General features: G+C 38.4%; 1 protein-coding gene across 10 annotated transcripts in view; it reads right to left on the minus strand.

Annotated features, from left to right (window-relative positions):
• Positions 1-20,654, minus strand: part of LOC134818803 (arf-GAP with Rho-GAP domain, ANK repeat and PH domain-containing protein 1-like) — a 113,660-nt gene that overhangs the window by 20,041 nt on the left and 72,965 nt on the right. For all 10 annotated transcript variants that reach the window (XM_063828457.1, XM_063828456.1, XM_063828455.1 and 7 more), the window contains 6 exons: positions 17,357-17,502; positions 15,612-15,711; positions 9,586-9,677; positions 9,291-9,405; positions 8,085-8,271; positions 2,248-2,372 (listed from right to left, as the gene is read on the minus strand). In XM_063828457.1, coding sequence (XP_063684527.1) covers positions 2,248-2,372; positions 8,085-8,271; positions 9,291-9,405; positions 9,586-9,677; positions 15,612-15,711; positions 17,357-17,502 — 765 coding nt within the window. The remainder of the gene's footprint in view (positions 1-2,247; positions 2,373-8,084; positions 8,272-9,290; positions 9,406-9,585; positions 9,678-15,611; positions 15,712-17,356; positions 17,503-20,654) is intronic.

Below are 20,654 nucleotides of genomic sequence, written 5' to 3' on the forward strand. Positions count from 1 at the left end.
GTATCTCTAGCGTGTTGTTGGATCCGAGTGCATTAGGAGAGTCGTAACAGTCTCTTGTAGTTCTACTTCGCGTCGAAAGCGCAGAGATAGCTTGTATAGATGAGAGACTGTCAGACCATATGATGATATGTGTGTTGGTATAGGTAGAGAGATATTTGCAAGCTTCAATGATGGCGGTGAGCTCTGTTTGGTAAACAGTGCAATAATCAGGGAGCTTGAATGATCTTTCTTCAAGGGTGGTGTTATTGTTGTTAGTTGTGATGATATAGCCAGCCCCGCATCCTGAGTCTGTGAGTGACCCGTCAGTGTAGCAGGTGATCGTTTCACTGGTAATGTTGTCGATGGTGTTTTGAAGTGAATTTCTATATTCAGTGGTATCGGCTCCAGGAGTTGTGACGGTAAAGTGCCGTCCCAGCATCATGGTTGGTGTTGTTAGGTCTCTCGTTGCTCTAGGTGGGATAATGAGGTCTGCCATGAATTGTTTGTTGATAGTGGTATGATTTTTGATAGTTCCCTTCCTGAAAGCGATAGTTTCAAGAGTGAGGCTGCCATAAGCTTGTAGCCTGGCCGCACCCTTTGCTGCTTCGCCTTGCAGGAACAGTATGATGTCAAAAGTGTCGGTGAGGTGATTCAATGCGATAAAAGGTGTGCTTGGCATGGCACCAGACATCATTCTGAGTGCCAATGCCTGAACACGTTTGAGTTTCTTCGCGTTATAGTCCGTTTGAGTGGCCCTGATCCATATACTACAGCAGTAGGATAGGATTGGACGGATGACAGCCGCGTACATCCATTTGCATGTTTTGGGGCTCATACCCCATGTGGGGCCGACAGCTCTTCGACATTGCATGAGGGATGCCGTGGCTTTTTTGGTGGTGTTGATGATATGTTCATTGAAGTTGAGTTTGCTGTCCAAGGTCACTCCTAGAAATTTAGCAGACTTGGAAAGACCTATAATGTTGTTGCCAACTGTTATAGGTCTTAGAGTCCACTTACTATTCCAGGTAAACATGACTATCTGAGTTTTAAGGGCGCTAATAGATAGCTCTTTGGTTCTGCACCAATTTTCTATCGTTTTAATACAACGCGATGCTCAACGCGATGCTCAACCGTTTGCTGTTTATTGAGCTAATACAGTTATTAGAGATGCTCAGATATTTGTTTAATATAAAGAACTGGTGCAACACGATTACGAGCTTTTTGATTATTATACAACTCGCCCAAATTTCAACTCCTATGCTGTGCAGCAGATTTATCCAGCATGAAGATTGGTTAGCTCTTGGTAAATTCGGTGGGTATTTCCCTCCGATGGCAAGTGCCTCAAAAACCAGTACCTAATCACGGGACTGAGACGGGATTCTATGTTACCTTAGACGGAATTCCATTTCCATGATGCTCTCGACTTTCAATCGAAAATAGGTTACTGCTCCTGTCTGCGACAATTAGTGGACAGTGGTTTAGTCGACATATTTTTTACTGACAAGTCGCTGCACAATTCAGGGATCATTGTTTTTCAAGATTACTTCTGAACGAATGGCATAGGCCCGACATCCGTGATTGGAGCTCCGCGAGGACCTTGGTCGTGATCAGCTCTGGACTGGTTCAGTTTATCCTGATGTACCTCAAGTCCTCAAATTGTGAAATAACATGTTCATTTTCGGCGGAAAGGAGTCGAACAGTAAACTACCAAATCATTTAAAATTCTCTTAAATGCTTTGAGTCATAAACATTAAACCACCACCCTCAGCGTTCAGTTCACTATTGGAGCTCTCTGCAGAACTGCAGACTCTCTAGTATCTACAGCAGAGGTGTTGTCAATCCAATCAATCCCTGTCCTTGATTAATGAGTTAATTTTACTATGGGAATCCCAGATAATTTCACAATCGACCCATTGCTAATTGCGAGTTGATCGAACTTTACGCATTTATATAGTTTTAATCTCCCGAAATCTTAAAGCTTAATCTTCTAACCGTAAGCTTAAATTAATCAGAAGATTTGTGATTGGATGGCTCTAAAATGCCGTAAGTATTAGAAATAAAAAGTAATTTTCATTATATAAAACAGATTAAACGGATTAAACGATTCAAAAAGTTTATTGCGCCAGATATATACATATCATATAGGCGCAAACATTTTTTGGCGTCGTACTTTTGGAACGGTATTTTCAATTTTAGTTTCTTGTGTATGTTTGGTCTTTTGCAGGGGCATGATATTTCGGGGTGGGTACCCACTGACAAACATTTTACCTGTGTAGCTTTGAGAGCGTCGTACCAGAGGGACACATAACTCCGGTCCTTTTCCCGGAAGAGGAAGGTCCGAGTATCAGTCCTAATCCGGAGGTAGAAATAGTCGTCTGAGTTCCGGTCATCATCTGAGGAGGTAGAAGTGTCAGGAACAGTCTGATATACAAAAGAGGCTCCTGCTAGTATCATTGCCTCTTTCTAAAAAGTTTGTCTTATATTTCTTGTTTTGTTGACGCTCGAATTGTTATTTTTTGTACCCCAAGGTGGGTCAAACTATTTTCTATATCTTGTCGCTCAAATCAAACCAGATTTTTATAGGCTAAGAATCTTTATCGTGGTATCTACTATCTATCCTGTATTTTAACCCCGAATTTTCTGGTTCAATCTAAGTTTGCACTACATCGAGCATCATTGAGCATCATTGAGCAACATTTGAATATTTGTTCAATGTTGGAAGATTTGACAATTTTGAGTATTTCTCTCGCATTGGAATGTCGTTTTATATTGCGGTGGAGCAGCTCGATATTTCCAATAATCTTGTCAGACCGAAAAGATGCGACATAAGTCAATAAGAGTAGCTATAAGGTGCCACTTTACCTGCAAGTCTTAATATTTGAACTGTAGTTTAAGTTGTAGATTTACTGACAGATCTCTCTGACAGAGAGATCTGTCAGTAAATCTACAACTCTCTGTCTCTCGAGAAACTGTTGAATTAAGATTTGCTTGTATTTAACCGTTGTGGTAGAGCACCTAAAAGACGTGTGCTCGTGTCTTATTTAAAGTTAATGAAGCGATTATCAAGTTTAATGATTGTTTAATCTAGAGATATTACCTATCGGTCCAGAATCCATATCACATGATCGCGTGCACTAGACACTATGTTTACAGTATCAATCATGTCTAAACCACGTGACCAGTGACCACGTGTCCAGGTAATATGTGGTATCCAATCAAATCGTAGGATCAACAGGAGAGGTAAAATTATAACCGTTAAAGTCCATAGATTGCACAGGTTCCCAGGTTACGTATGCACTGTGCACGTCACGTTTTCATGGAACGGTTGTAGGTACCAATTTCAACGTTTTCGAGTCACATAAATGCGTGAATCAATCACGCATTGCGTAATATCCAATCAGAGTGCAGTATATAATCAGTTGATGAAGGATAAACTGCTGTCTCCGACTATTTGTCGGATAGCGACATTTCTAAAGTGTTTAGATCTTATAAATGTCGCTCTTCGACAAATATTCACTTGGATTTTGCGTGCCAAATTCTAAATTTAAATTTTTTTTAAAAATTTGGCGGCCAAATTCTAAATTTAGCAGTGCAAATTTTGGAATTTGGCCGCCAAATTTTTATAAAGGCCTAACTCAAAATTCTGTCCCAAAACTTAAGGTCATGAGACAATTCTACGTTGATTCTGAAAATTTCATGAAAAAATATTGAAACCCTATTGAGTTCTATTGTTTTGAGCGAAGTCAGTTTTGCAAATATCGCGAACTGAGATATAGGCAATTTTGTTCATTTTTTGCGATTATTTGAACATAGAATCCACAATTAGGTAGATACTGAGCTGATAATCATAGATAATGTGTAGTATAGGCTTACCTTCCATATAAAGTTGGTATCATTCAAAAATATTGATATTAGACCAATTTATGGGCCAAAATCGATCAAATTTGGCGCGTATGCCCAAATATGGTCATATGGTTTTTTGCTCATAACTCAGTCATTTTTTTTCCAATCTTGATGAAAATTCATATACGAGTTCAGGGAATCACTAGCTACAAGTAGAGCACCTAAAATCTGGATTTTGGGCATGTTCAGGGTATTTGGCTAAATTGGGCCTAATTTGGACCAAATATGGGCGTGGCTGCCCCGCGGGCACCGTTTGGCGGTTGGGGTCCGGGACCCCCTCAAAAGTTCGGTCACTGGTCCTAGTTTGTTGGTCAACTGCTATCTCGAAACCAAGTTTCACAAAAAAATCAGGGTGAACCCCCCCCCCCCCCCCCCCCCCCCCCCCCTTAAAAGATCCAGAAATACATATTCACAGAATATCATATTTTTCATTTAGATTACAGTATCTGTATTACAGACGGATTTACTATCTTTAAGGTGACAATCCCACTTCTGCTGAACTACGAAATCATCATAAGCTGACAAGGCTCAGGTCATGGTCAACTGTTACAGTTTTTAATCGTACGATAATATTTTCACTTCGGTCGTCTAAAGTAGTTACGAGGTATCCAGCTCTTTAAGTAGGACGGTAAACTCATGGCAGTCCGTCACTGGGACGCTACCTTTTAATTGCTTTACAGACTGTACGGTCCCCACACTTATTAACGATGATAAGTACGCAGATCTAACAGATCATGATACATATTTATTTAAACACGTGACAAGGATTCTGGGTGTTGATAGGTCGATTGCTAGAAGCTAATCGGTTAATCAGTGCCACCTGCCAGATATAATATGGTTCACGTCCCCAGATCTACTAGATCTATTATTTATCACGGGTAATAATATAAGCGTGGGAAAGATCCGTTTTATATCTATGCTTTGCCATGAGATTTTGTATCAACCGTTAACGTGAGATTCGGATGTTCTGTTGACAATTGTATTATTTGGATTATAAAGTACATTTTTTTCTATCAGAACTATAATAATCAATAGGTTTTTCAATTTACTCCAGACCGTGCCCGACCTGATTTATGGATTCCTATTGTCATTGAATGTGCAACCACAAATTCCCCAGAAGCCATTAATGGAATTTATGCTTGAAACATTGCATCTTGACGTAGTTTCAACAGTATTCTGTACTACTTTTACTGTAAGCATCATCGCAGGTTGTCACCTTAAATTGATTGAAATAAAGTCAATTTTATATTTCAAGTTGATCCTTGATATTTATACAGTATATTTTCGCTTTAACATGCACAGTATGGCGGTTGTATAGCACAAATCGTGCTATAAATTTTATTTTTATCAATACAACGATGAAATCTTGCAATTTCTTGGAACTCTGTAGACTATTGTAAGATCATGACATTAAATTTAAATTAACCGTCGTTCTATTCACGTGTCGTCTGTCTACCAGCAAATTTTGGAAGAGCTCGCAAAATATGCTTTTAAAGGTTAGTATGAGGCGGACACGTTTAAAATTAAATTAGCATTTACTGGTGAGCAGACGGACACGAATCAGTGATCCTTCAAAATCTAACTAAATCACGATAAGATCGAGTTTATACTTACGTATAAAGTCATATCTATATTCCTTCAGAGAAATTGTCATATCTGTATCCCTTTAAATATGATGTGCGTCAGACGACAGAAATATAGTCAACATAAATGCTAATATAACTGCTTAATTTCTTCCTTAATCCTTAGCTGACAAACATGCTCGACAGTTTCAGATAAAGCCCAACTCAAGTTCGTTTCTCGTGTCAGTGGCCAATATTATTGACCAATACCAAGGTAACATCAATTAACCTGTAAAGCAAGTATAACTGGTGCACCGATGGATCGTAAATACAAACTGCACTACTTCTCCAAAATGCTTTAGCTGACAGACATGTTCGACAAATCAGTTAGCAGTGGTACTTATAATATAATGTAACTTAAGTAGTCGCAGAATGATTCCTGTTTTGATTACTTACAGAAAGTGCAAGACTGCTTGCAGTGAGTTGGAGGGTTATGATATACAATACGCAATATCAGCAGTTCAGCTCTTACAGTACAAATGGTGAATAACTACCACCCAAATGAACCAGTACTATTATATACTATAATACTGTAATCAGTAGTCAACTGTCAATGACTAGACAGGGTTATTGAAAATTACAAAGTAAGTAAACTTTACCACTTGATAACTTAAGGTCCACAACTCTTTATTGTAGTTATAAAACCATTCGCTATAATTTACAGTTGGATAGTACACAATTGGACAGTACTTGCTTAATAGAGAATATTAACGTTATATTTGGTTGGCTAAGTATTAGAAAGGCGGGTTATTTATAGCAAGCGTATTTATAAATGAGTTCATTGACAAATCTTTCCACAGCTTGAAGGAGAGCAGTCTTTTAATTTTACATCAAAAACCAATATTGTAGTCTAAGTGTCAAGAGACAAATTTAATGTGGGCAAAATGTGGGCTTTTAACCACTATAATAACCACGTGACCCTGACTGATGGACACAGAAACCTTTTATACTTTAATTTATCTTTTATTGAAACCTCTCCGGTATCAGAAGTTTTAATATTTATTATTTCGCTATTCATTTATCACGTCAGTCGATCCACGCTCAATGATACGATCACTGTAATGTAATCTCGGTAATGCAGCCATCCTAAAGGTGAACTATTTCTGACACGTGACAGAGATTAACGTCAACCATTGACTAATCAACACGCAGAATCACTGTCACGTGTTGTCAAAACTGAAATGATCCACCTCCCAACAAATATTGAGTGAACATTAAACAGTGACCACTTTTGAGGGTGTTGCAAGTTGTTCAGATGGCAGATGTTCACATAAACAGATGTTCCAACTGTGTGGAAGTGAGAGGTTGGTACTTGGCATGACGCCATACACACGTTTAAGGAACAATAACCACTTAAACACTTAAAGCATACAGTTCAGACTTCAGTGGTACATGCCTGAACTTGTGAGTTGTGTGATACCGATGTTGGTTTATTATAGCAGTACGTGCTATATTTAGCGGTTCAAAGATTACTGCTCGCTATTTGTCTGGTACCAAATCTGTGCAATTTTGACCTATAATATGGTAATTTTTGCTTTGTTTACCTATTTAGGCTGCAGCTCGTTATTCAAATTACCTACCCGCCCTTTAATTTCAAATTTACCAGACATAACGTTTCTTACCAGACATCACCATTTTTATTTTGCACAGCTTTTAACAGCACGAGTATACTTTTGCTTACTTCTTATAAAGGCAGTAAATGCTTGTAACTGCAGGAAGAGCCTCTTGCTGTCCAGTGTTATTTAATCTAAACTGTTCCTGACGCAGCTAGTACTAGACGATATAAGATTAAGAACATTTGAAATTCCAATTTCCTTGCAAATTTAGATATGTTTATTCTAACGCCACCCACGTTAACTGTCAAGGAAATAAACTTCAATTTGTAAGTCAAAATTAACCGCAGCCTGTTTACAACAACCACCAAGTGTATACGGTCCGCAGCCTGTTTACAACAACCACCAAGTGTATACGGTCCGCAGCCTGTTTACAACAACCACCAAGTGTATACGGTCCGCAGCCTGTTTACAACAACCACCAAGTGTATACGGTCCGCAGCCTGTTTACAACAACCACCAAGTGTATACGCAGCCTGTTTACAACAACCACCAAGTGTATACGCAGCCTGTTTACAACAACCACCAAGTGTATACGGTCCGCAGCCTGTTTACAACAACCACCAAGTGTATACGGTCCGCAGCCTGTTTACAACAACCACCAAGTGTATACGGTCGACACCGCAGCATGTTTACAACAACCACCAAGTGTATACGCAGCCTCTTTACAACAACCACCAAGTGTATACGGTCCGCAGCCTGTTTACACCAACCACCAAGTGTATACGGTCCGCAGCCTGTTTACACCAACCACCAAGTGTATACGGTCGACATGACCGGGTATCAACTGCTTTATCCCCAACCATTTATTGGTACGGTGGCTCCCACCACAGCTCTTTAATAATTAAACGTCTCAAGTTTAAACGCGCCAGACGCGCCAAATATCGGTAATTAAACCTCTCTGTCAGGAGACCTATAAAGTCCGGTAAATCCGGTGTGGTGCTCAGAGTTACAACTACTCACTGACCAGGTTGTTCGGCCTCCGCCAGCTCCACCTCCACTAGCTTGTGCATGTCTATCTCGTTTTTGAAGCTGTCGTGGTCGTCGTAGTACTTCAGGACCTTCCCGCTTAGCACGCATTTCCGTTTTTTGTAGGATTGTATGGCGTTTGGTCCCTTTTTCTCCAGAATACCCTCTAAGTCCACTGGAACGTCCTGAAACAAATCGGACGTTAAGTTCGTGAACATTTATCCTTTAGGGTGCTTACTGATTTTTTTTGACAGTTAGATTGGAATTTGTCCAGTTGGCCTGATTATAGCTCTTGGGAATGTTCCAGAATACAGATCAGTAATACTTGAGAATTATATAATACTAGATCCTGTCTGTGGATTTAGAAGTAGAACGGTACTAAAGTGGGTATGAAGGGCTTGAGGTCGGTACATTTACGAAATTCGTGATTAGACATGCGACTACTTTCCTCATTATTGGTTATTTTTTGACAGTTAGATTGGATTTCGTCTTGCAAGAATAATTGACTCTTTGAGGGGCGTTGTAGAATATTGACCAGTAAGATTAGAGAAACACCAGATCCTGTCTATGGTTTGTACCTTAGTGCAGTGCAGGTATATTTAAAGGAACCATATGCGAAATTTATTATCAGACTGATTCAACCCGGTAACACGCGTAAATGATAGTCACCCATGAATTTTATATCAATATCATGGTTGAGCAATGAGCATCTCCCATTTCGATGATCAGCAACAGATTTTAGGTATTTTTATAAGATCCAACTTACCTGTTCGACAATTTTTTTGTTGCAAAGCGAGCTATAAATTTATTCGAGCTTTTCGTTTGGAATTAAAACAAGTCCTTCGTATTATGGGTGTGGACTAGCTACACCTGGTTAAAGCACTTCCATCCCATTATAGCATTATGTTATGAAATCACAACTACCTCAACAATTACTCAAAGTTTTATGACGACAGTGAGCTTGACAGTTATCTATTTAAAATTTGATTGCACCCTTAAAAATAATCAAAATTTTAATGAGGACTGGCTGATTTGCAGTTAAATAATCCTCGAATTGGTGGTTAACTTGGTGAGCCAAAAATTTACAATCTCCATTTTAGGATACTAAAGTAATCGTGACGTCAATACACTGTTAAGCATTAATATAAAATGCCAACTTCCATGGAACTGGCCAGTATAGGAAAGTAGGAAGTTTGTCAGTTACCGAATCTGCAGGTTCGTTGTTTTCTTGAGGAAGCACAGGGTCGGCGTCATTCAGTAGAAGCAGCTGTGCTTGTGCTTTCTGCCCACTGGCCAGGGCCATCAAATATGGCGTTCGCCTGTGGGTAAAAAATCGTTAGATATTTCAAATACCGGGCCAACATATTTATATTAAATCATATACTGGGTAAAATCACATCAAATTGAAGTTGTCCTGAGAATTTGTTGAATTAAAAATTGAGCCCGAAGAAGGTTTGATTATTACATGATCTCGTATCTTGAACGATTAGTGAACAAACCTGGAATGATCGAGCGTTTCGTCGATAAACTTAACGTCAGCACCACTCATGAGAAGGGCCAGGGTCCGGTCTAATTGATCTGTCTGTACCACCTGATAGGAATAAGGAAATGGTTAATTCTTCAATTAATTAATTAGCAGGGTTAAGGGAGGTCGGATTCATTAACTCGACAAAAATATTATGATCCCGGGAAATGCTCTTTTTCCGGAAGATAACTTATAGTTCATTGTACATTTTCTATTGCCAAGCAGACAACAGTTCTTGCATAATAATAATATTCATTGCCAGATTCAATTATTTGAAGTTTTTTGTCCTGAATTTGACTGGTTTTAAACTTCTATGAAAAGTTTGAAGTTTTTTGTCCTGAATTTAACTGGTTTTAAACTTCTATGAAAAGACAAAAGGACGATTCAATTCGATTTTGAGCACGTGGAATTTTGTTTGCGACATTTTGTTTGTGAAATCTTGTGACTGTTGAAAATAAAATAAAGTCAGTTAAGGACATGGACAGGTGATGTTTTGATCTGAAATCGCTTGAGATTCGTCTACAGATTGTGTATTCAGCTGTGTTGGCGCTGCTCTCAAAGTCTCAGCTTGTGAGAAACATTCTATTTTTTTGTGATTTGATTGTTTTGTGGGTAAAATGATTTGACATTTTGAGAGGAGCTAAATTCCTTTTTTGGACATTTTGATTTTCTTTGAAATAGAACATAGGGTAATCGATATCCTTTTACTATTCACCTATTTTAACTATTTCAACTATTTCAACTATTTCAACTATTTCAACTATTCTACCAGAGCGTTGGTTCTCGCAAATTTACAATTATTCCCAATAATTCGCGGAGGAACTTAAAACGGTTTAGGGATGGGCGGTAGTTTACGGTTTAATCAAATACGATTCTTAAATATCTCGTTTAATATCATTAACCCTAGTGGTGAATAATCTGCTTCGTAGTGAACAATTTTCAGAAGCTAATATAACAGGGAATTTTAGTTGTCGAATCGGAATAGTTTGGTATCCGTCATTAAAATTTATTTGAATATTCATGGTTGATTGAAGCAGATATTTCAGTATTCGAACTGGGCACTGCTTTGATTCTGCTGTTTCAATTGGCATTCGCACTTTGCACAACTGATCAGCTAATTATTCGGGTCATCTTAAACTCCACAGTATCGTTTGTCAAGGGTCTAATTCATTATTTATTCACAAAGCCATTGGCCATTAGGGATTGATTTGAAACACTCATCAAAATATTATAGTGATTGATAACAATATTGAAACATTTAATGCAATCGTGGCCGGAAAGTTTGTTTGGGCTTCAAAAATTTTTAGATTAGTCTAGTCAAAGGCAAAACCTAAGTTAAGGTTAGACTGAAGTCACTAGTTTCATTGCTACTCGACTAGTCTTGAAGTTGAATTGTAATTTAATATTTAGTGTACTAATTACCTTCATTGTATAACACCTTGAATTATGATATACTTGAAATTTGTCACTATCAAGTTTTGACTTGTCAGTATTGCTCAGTATATTAGTAGTGCTCATTTCATAATTCAGTATTACTATTTGACATTATCGACGTTAAATATTTCTACTTTGGCAAATGCAGAGTTATTTCTAGCATCTTCGGCATTACCGACAGTTTGACAAGCAAATTTAGCAATTTCAAACACGACCCCTATTTTTAGATTCCTGCACTAATTTGGAGTGCTAATGAGTTCCATAAATTTTAAGTCCGGACTCTCTCATCTTGCGCTTGCGTGCTAAATATTAACCAGTTACCAAAGTTGTGGAATTACCAAGTTCGCCTAATTGTAATTAATCTTGGAACGTTGACTCCCGAACGACAATTAGCTGCTTTGATAATGATATTATCATCTGAAACTGTCCAATTTTTCGTTCTCCAGACTTGCAAGTTTGCAGGTTTAAGCTTGGAGCGTTGACGCAAAACTCCCTGAACGACAACTAGCTGCTTTGATAGCTTCCAAAACTGTCCACTTTTTGTTAACCAGACATCAAACGTAGAGGCAATATCTTTAACCAAGTCCGTTCTAATTCTGATGGTTTCGCAATGATTTTACTGTAAGAATATCCAGTTGCAAGGTTTTCAAAACGTAGGAATCTGACATCTGTAATATTGACATCCCGTTAGTATAAATCCCGTTAGTATATATATATATATATTATATATATATATACCGTTATTACATATAGCTGCTCGTTATAACTTTAAAGTGCAAACGCTAAAAAATAATGCATAATTTGATTAAATAGTTTCCTCAGTAAACTGCAGTAAACCTCCCATTTACCGAGACTTTTAACAGGGCGCAAATCTTCTTGGTAAATACTAAATAGAGGTTATTAGCAAATGGAGATTTCCATTTAACCTTTACTTGTACATGGAACTGCTGGTAAAGCCGGATCTACGGTAACTTGGTATTTAACTGTGTTGCCGATCCCTGTAACTGTAACTTCGTGATAGCCTCACTAATTACTTGCTCTTCTCAACCCAGTTCCAATACTCGTTCCTCAACAAGTCACTTAAGTTGAGCATTGTTATTGAAGTATGAGTTAGATTCTGCCATTCTCGAGTAGTTTTTTAAAAAAACCCTTGCTGCATATCACAGAATTCAGGTATAGTATTGGTAAATGATGGCTCCCTTAACTACTGCGATTTATGTGCAATTTCTAGCTCGGAACCCAAGTAAGTAAGATGGTTATAGACGTGTTGGGACTGTATTATACGCGTCACAGAAAGTGCCATCATAGTTCGTGGTGATTTCCCGTTACTTTTAAATTTAATCCCAGATTAATCTGGTCTGTTTGACAGAATAAAGTTTTGATTGCATATTTGCTCGCTTTTAATGTTATAAGGTACTATCAAAACGCACTATGGCAACTGCTACCCCCTTTCTTTGTGAGCACCCACTCTACCGGCTCAGATACTGCCATCCCTTTTAAAGCACTTAACTAAACGACACGTTGATCGTCAAGCCTAAATAATACTCCAGTCCACTTTGACCAAATGGATACATGAACATTTAGTGGGTTCTTTGTATTGAATTGCAATGGATCCTATTGGAGGGTTATAATGATCCTGCTAAAAGACTGTGTGCTATCAAATTGTTGGTCTAATTTGTTATATATATTTTGTCTGCAATAAATTTCGTCGTCAAATTTTTAATGTGAATACTGATCGTTATAATTGAATTAATACTATTTCAGAATATGAGTATGACGTAGAAATGTCGATACGTTATTCAGCTATTTATTTCCATTAGAATCTGTCTTCACTGAGTCTATTCATAAACAATCAGAAATCTGATTGAAAGAACTATCTAATTTGTTTATAATTCAATTATTTGCAATACTATTAATTCGCGGAGCAACTTAAAACGGTTTAAGGGATGGGCGGTAGTTTACGGTTTAATCAAATACGATTCTTAGATATCTCGGTTATGTTATTATTGCTGGTCTAATTTGTTTATGGTCACAAGTATTTTGGTTTGATCGGGTTTGCGAGCAAAATTGCTGCATCTCGAATCCGATAGGGGGATCAGAAAATTAAGTTATCTTAATAATCTGAAATATATACTACTGTAATATTACATTGTCTCTATAAATGCCCATCCTTCTCCTCCCCTCCCAACAAAGAGCTGTCGGAGATCAGTGCAATTTTAATAGTCGGACTGGATATCAAATTTGAAGTTTGACTTTGCATAAATTACTTATACAGTCACGTCTTGATTGCCAATTTATCATAGAGCATCAATTTGACATTTCTTTGCAAGGTGCCACGATAGTTTTTTTTAATTTATTGAATTCAGTTCTTTGGACTATAGTCTTAAAATCTAAATTCTATTAACTAGATTTCCCTTAACCTGGGGCGTTGTCTATTGTCTCCAGATTCGCCGCCGATCACGAATTATATAATCCCGTAACTTTCTGTTTTTTTTTTCACATAAAAATGCTGGAAATATATTATGGCGAATTTGTGCAAATCCGCAACCGCCTAGGGACTAAGTAGTACTTCAATTTTTTCAGCACACAAATTAGATCACATAAGCACAAAGTGAGAAGTTTCCAGTTCATTTCACGACAAGTAGTTTTATCACCGTTAACTAATTCACTATTTCTAGATGATAGATCAAGATACCTCCCGGAAGATAGACCTGACAGTTGCGTCTTTACTGGTGATAATATCAGCGCTGGGTTTCCTTCTCAACCTCCTCAGCTTCCTCTACTTCAAGAACAAGAAGCCGAGAAACAGAACCAGCAACTTCTTCAGGAGAGTCTACCTAGCCATCACCCTCACAGATACCCTCATCTGTCTGGTCCTCTTCCCGGTGATAGACGCGGCGTTCTCCCCCCATCGGGCTGGACGCCTCTTCCACAGCACCTTCTTCTGTGAGGTTTGGACTGTGATATGGTGGATCCTGCCCCAGACCTCGGTGCTGCTAGTGGGCCTGCTCAGTGTGTCCCGACTGATAGTGTTATGGAGACCTGGAGCCAGGCTGCCTGCTTGGCTCCCCTACGCGCTGCCTGGAGGGTTCGTGGTGAGTATAGTGGTGGTGTATGTGGGTGGAGTGCTGGTGGGTGCTATGTTCCCCCAGTACATCTCTGAGTGGATGTATTGTGCTGTACTGCCCGTACCACTAGAAGGGGAAGCTAGGTTGGTGTCTGAGCTAGAATGGAACAGTGGAGTGTTTCTCTTCACGGTGGCTAGTCTAGCTCCAGCTCTGTCCCTCCTCCTCATATCTGCCTCTTTTGTTACCTCCCTCATTGTACTGAGGAAGCAAACCGCAAACGCACTCAATCTCGGCGGCTCAATTAAGAAGCACAAGGAGGCAACAAAAACAGTCTTCATCATAACATTCCTGTACATCATATTCAACATTCCCAGTACTATCGTCCTCCTGGGAATCATCGGAAAAATAGCCGCCACTCTAAATTTTAGACACATTTACATCGAAGAGTACATCCGGCAGTTCATCAGAAGTTCTGGAAAGGACACGACTCTTAGTAGCTACATCTTCGTTCTGGTGAGCATGTTGCCCATCAGTCTGAATAGCCTGATAAACCCAGCTGTTTATTTCAGTAGAATGGGAGCCTTCGGTCGGTATTTTAAAAGACATTTCAGAAGATATTTCGGGCAGATGGGGGAGGCCGGGGAGGGTGCTAGATCGAGTAACACCAGAAGTTCCTTGGTAGCTAGAAATTTGAACAGTACCGTTTTGAAGGGAATTGCTATTGAGTCACCGGAACCGGTATCAAGGACTATTATTGAGGAATGAGAACTGGGGTTTGGTTTTAAATTGCTATTGAGTCACCAGAACCGGTATCAAGGACTATTATTGAGGAATGAGAACTGGGGTTTGGTTTTAAATTCGGGGAAATATTGAGATTTGTTAACTGGGGTTTAATTGTTGAGGAGTTATTGAATACTGACGCTTGAGAAGTTTATTACGATTTAAAGTCGTTACTGAGACTGAAACGATACAAGAATACTGAGATTTTCAGATTTGAACTTGAAGTCAATGATTGTCTCTGAAACAAGTTATCGCTATATATTTATCACGAACTAATACATTTTTCAGATAAGGGTTAACAATTTAATATTTTATGTAATTGCTATTTTTTTTGTTAGGTGTACACGTGTACATTGGAGTGACCCTCTCAATATAAATCAGTACACAAATATTGCTGTATTTCAAATTTTTATTGTTCAGTTTTGTGCTTTCGCCTTTAAAGTCTGAATTTTCTCTGTTATTTTCATATGTTCAATAATGTGTTTTGTGTACAGATGAAACCTACCAAAGAAATTCCGTGATGAAAAAGGTTAGATCTTATAACTTTATCAAAATATTCTCTAAAATCAAAAAATTTCTCGCAGATTATCTGCCGGTCTGCCGCCTTTCTGGATGTGGGAATTAACCACTAGATTATTTTATACTTCCTAAAAAACAATTAAGCTTGTTGCTAATGAACAATTTTCGCTTTACAATAACAACAATTTTCTAACTTTACCTCCATGAGCTCCAGATTGAGTTCCTCTACAGGGGACGTTATGACGTCACTCCAGCAGCCTCTCGTGTACTTCTCCTCTATAAACGCTTCCCTAACTTTCCTGAAACAAGTTACTTTAGATGAGGAGCTGTGATATGTATGACTTAGTTTTAGACTGGTACTATTAGGATTATACTAGGAGTTGTGCTACATCAATTATCGTGAAACTGCACCAGATAATATGTCACGATCCCTTGCTTTTCTGGAGAAAAGAGTTGTGACATAGATATAAACTATACTATTGAGCAACTTCGACAGGTTGGTTGATAGCATGGTTTGTGTCGTATATTATTGAGAAATCATAATAGGCTAGACTACGGAGAAACTGCAGCCATTGAGCAACTGCGACAGATAATCCGTCACAATCAGCGCTAGAATGTCAATATAAAAGTACTCTATGCGATCTTGATGTAAAACTAAACAGACCATGTAAGTGACTATTGTATTGTTCTTTGCGTTACCACTACCAGTAACAAATATTAGAATAAACTCTTGTATAATATTTTGCGAAGTATCCTCAACCATAGGCAAGTTTATATGCACTACAAAATGCGAGTGGAACATACCAGGAACATACCAGGAACATACCAGGAACATACCAGGAACATACCAGGAACATATCAGGAACGTAGCGAACCAGAAACCCTATCAGAACTTGACAGTAACCTGGCAGAAACCCATGAGAAATTTATTTAGATGGTACTGGATTACCTTTCTGTCATCGATTGGTGTATATGTCCAAATACTTAGTAAAATATGCGAAATAAAGGTTACAGCGCAGTTCTAAGAACTCTTTTTTTTGGAAGGTTTTCTCTCTAACAGGAAGCTGAGAGAGTTATTTTAGGCACTGTTAACTCTATGTGAACTGCAAGCATCTGTTACAGCTTATCAGTCTCTCAAGGTGTTATTCCACTTATTTGAGAATGTTTTAAGTTAGACAAAATTTACAAGTAACAATTTAGGGATTCAACTAACTAGCAGGAACCCGTCTAACCCTAAAATGGTGTCAAGACTCAAGAGACTAAAACAATTATTACCTATTTAATTCGCGTTTTTGACACCACTTGGGATACCAAATTTTGGGCTCTAAAACTCTTATTTCTTGGCCAATTTTTTATTTTTTCATGCTGATTTGGAGGCCATTAAAGCATTTGACCCAGTCAAAAAAGATTCAGTTGTATATCTTTGACGGTTTTTGCAGAAATTCGCGTTAAAGTTGATGCCGTGGTGTCAGTAAAATGGCACAGATAAATATATATATATATATATTTATCGTCTCGCTTTATATATAGTAAGATGTATGGTCGCTTCAGAGCAACCCTAAGAATGATTGAAATATCAGTTTACTAGAGACTTTAACTCGCAGAGCAGACATTCAAAACTACCCTGTCTTTCTGAAAATTAGGAGAACTCTAATAAGTTATACTTCCCTAAAATTAAAGGACGACAAGAATATTGTATTTGAACAACTGTTCTACTCAACAAGTGACGTCTACAAAATCAATGTGCTGGAATATAAACATTGTCATTGGTACTTGTGGACTGTGGTGAACTTGGGAAAAAATGGATTTGACATCCGTATGGAGATTTGAATGAACTATTGAATATCCTCTTGACTATAAACTTATAAATCAATCACAGTGATAAATTCTCTGGTGAATCACTTTTAAAAACTCAATACTAATATCAAAGTAAGTATAACTAACATGTCAGAATCTGGTGCAGGGCGATCGTAGACGGTAGGATCCAACGTCTTCTCAAAGTACTCGTTAGCACGGCGGTTACCGATCCTATGGAAAACGGACACCATGTCATCGGTCCAGGCTTTCACGTCCAGCTCCAGTGATCTCACCTGGGGTAGAAAGTGTGGTTGGAGTTGGTTTAAATTCAAATTTGAGGATTAGAAAAGAACTATGAAACGTTTTATCTTAATTTTATTAAGTTCGTTATCTTAATTTTTATTAGGAATAACCCCGTTATTCCCATCCAATTCCCGTAATTTTAGTAATCCCACTCAATCTTACTCCATCAATCCCCTAATTACGGCATCCCATTAGATTACAGGCCGCTGGCTTGTCAACTCTAGCTGGCGCGCCGCGATATTCAATTCGCACAAGACTAATTAAAATCCAAGATAAGTCGCACAAGGTGAAGCCAGGGGGTCCTTTCCGAAAAAACGTTTAAGTGGCACTTAAGTGTATGGCCGACTTAAGTAGAATTCGTAAAAGTGTTTCTGAAACTCTACTTATGTATTTCCCAAAGTTTACTTATTTTGTTTCAAGTTTGAGACTTAAGTACAAAAGCGCACTTAAGTCGCGTTCAGAAATACACTTAACTTTAAGAGTTTAAGTAATACTAAAAAGTACACGCACTGTATGGTGCAAAACCCGCGCTAAAACTCTGACCATTTCTACAGTGATCGTGCTGCGTGTTTTGTTTGCAATTTGACAGTTGGATCCAGTGAACGCGTCATGTTTTGTGATTTCTAACTGGTTGTTAGTTTATCGCAGTGTCGTGATAATTATGCAAGTTCAATTGTGTTGTGTAAGCAATATTATAGCCTGTGTAGTGTCCATCTAGTAGAGTAGTCGAAACATTTATTCACTTTAATGTACACGAGTAGCGAGTACAATCATTCATTATAGTGATCGCTCGCTCCTTAATTAACAGTGTAATTAAGTTGCCTGTCAAGCGTCAACTGAATTATAGTTTAGTTAAAATCCTTGCAGTTCTAGTATAATTGTGGACAAGTTCTTATTTCACTTTTCAAGTGTGAAGGTCCACCTTCACATAGAATATGTCTCTGTCATATTATTCTTTTGTTATAAAATCTTAAATTCCCATATAAGATCTCGTACAGCTGAGTTTTTAACCGGCCGGTAGTGTTATCACTGTCGAGAACCTGATGCCCATATTCAAACACTAAAATGTTATGAATAAGTCAATTCCCTATAGGTGTGTTCTTTTGTCCAGGCAGGTCTATCCTTTGTAATCGGTCTTCTTTACTGCACTTGGAAAATGTCAGCCTCTTCCTCGAGGAATCATAATACATCGGGTGGAGCGCTGACTTAGACTTGATGATCCGTGGAAGAGGTGACCAATATTCTCGACGCCACGTTCTGATCTCAAAATGGGCCGACTGCAGTGAATAGAATGATGCGATGCCCTACCCAAGAATAATGATGTCACACGGAGTCACGTTGTGACCAAGTACCTATAACAACAACACTGAAATCGTTAAGAATTCTGACCTAAACCAATCCTGACTCAGGATTTGTCTTGTTTAGTTAGTTCGACAGCTGGTTGGCTTCACTAGGTCACGTGGCTTGAGGGTACCCGTGAGTGCCCAGGTTATTTAATGTGTGATACTCGCGCGTCTTGGTAGGTTATAATAACAATATAAGCCTACAACATGATGATGAGCTCAGTTTCTCAACAATCACATAAAATTTGATGCTCTCTCTCTCCCTCCTTCTTTGTCAACAATACCAATTTGAAAGTGGAACCTATCCCTGGCCCAGTGGCCATTTCACATCATGTGGTCTCGTATCTATCTGATGTAGAAACTAATACACCACAACGCTTTCTTTTGCCGAAGTTCCTCAATTCCTTATATAGGTGAGGTACATCCAGAAATTTTGTAATCCTTGCCATCCTTTGTTAAAGCAATACCACTTTGTGTAACTCAACTCAGTTCGCTATATTTCCTAACAGCACTGTGTGTTCCTTTGTTCAGGCGGGTTTAATCGGTCTTCATAACTACACTCAGACAATTTCAGCCTCTTCCTCAATAAATCGGGGGGGGGGGGGGGGGGGGGGGGGGGGCGGTGAAGACTGGAGGATCCGTGGAAGAGGCGATCAAGATTCTCGACGCCGGTTCTGATCACTTAATGGGTCGAATGTAGTGAATAGAATGACGCGGTTCTAAAGGAAACGATTAAAACTTACATAGAATCTTTTGTGTGCTCCCTTGGTAGGTTATAAGCCTACTACCATATTGTGATGAGCTTAGTTTCTCAACGGTCACATACAATTTGCTGCTCTCTCTCCCTTCCTCCTTCTCTGTCAGCAATGCCATGTGATGTTGTGGTCTAATGTCTATTTACTGTAGAAACTAAAACACCAATGGCCGAATTTCCTCAATTCGTTTTTCGAAAAACCAATTAACTGAGGCACAAATAAGCGTGCCTGCAACCTCAAAACGATTTTGGAACATCGTTGGCCAGGTGTTGCATAGTTATAAGTGCAACCCTCCTACTATATTTCAGTAATTTCCTTATCCAGTTTGTAAATTCTGATGCTGGCATTTCTTTTCCTGGAAAGTAATATACGACATTTTCATTCATTTTGATAAAAGTTATAATTCTAAATTCTTAAGTTTTCTATTTGAAATCAAATTTTGTTACTGTTAGCTTCCTTATTATGATTACAATGATAAAATCATGATAGCATGAATGCCATATGGATCACATCAAAAATGATACGTCACTGATTGGGCCATGTGATGTGATACCTGCGAGAGCTCAATCGCCCGGAATGAGGGGTTCTTAGTTGTCGGTCACCGGATGTTATTCCCATTTCATAAGAGGACGATTTTTGTTAAATGGTATAATTGTTATACTTAAAATTTACTGAAATAAACTGAGACAATTCAGTGAGTCAGGATGACACTGACCACGACGAAAATGAGCAAGCTCGAGTTTTTTCAGAGAAGGAAAAAATCAGCGAAACGAAATTGTCCGACAATTTTTCGTGACATAAAATTTTAAATTTATTTTGTTATATTATTATTCGTACTATTCGTAGGCAATTCTGTAATTATACTTTTAGTTTGCAACCTTCCAACTTCTTTTCCTTTTAATATTTTGGAGTTAGTACTATAATTTAGGCACTTAAGTAACCTCTGGACCATACTTATATTTTAAGTGAAAAACACCGCACTTAAGTACGTACTTAGGTAAGATTCTCGACTTAAGTAAAAAGACTTAAGTGCGAAATATGACT

The sequence above is a fragment of the Bolinopsis microptera genome, chromosome 7 (assembly GCF_026151205.1).
Source record: "Bolinopsis microptera isolate Bmic1 chromosome 7, MBARI_Bmic_1.0, whole genome shotgun sequence".
NCBI classification, from domain to species: Eukaryota; Metazoa; Ctenophora; class Tentaculata; order Lobata; family Bolinopsidae; genus Bolinopsis; species Bolinopsis microptera.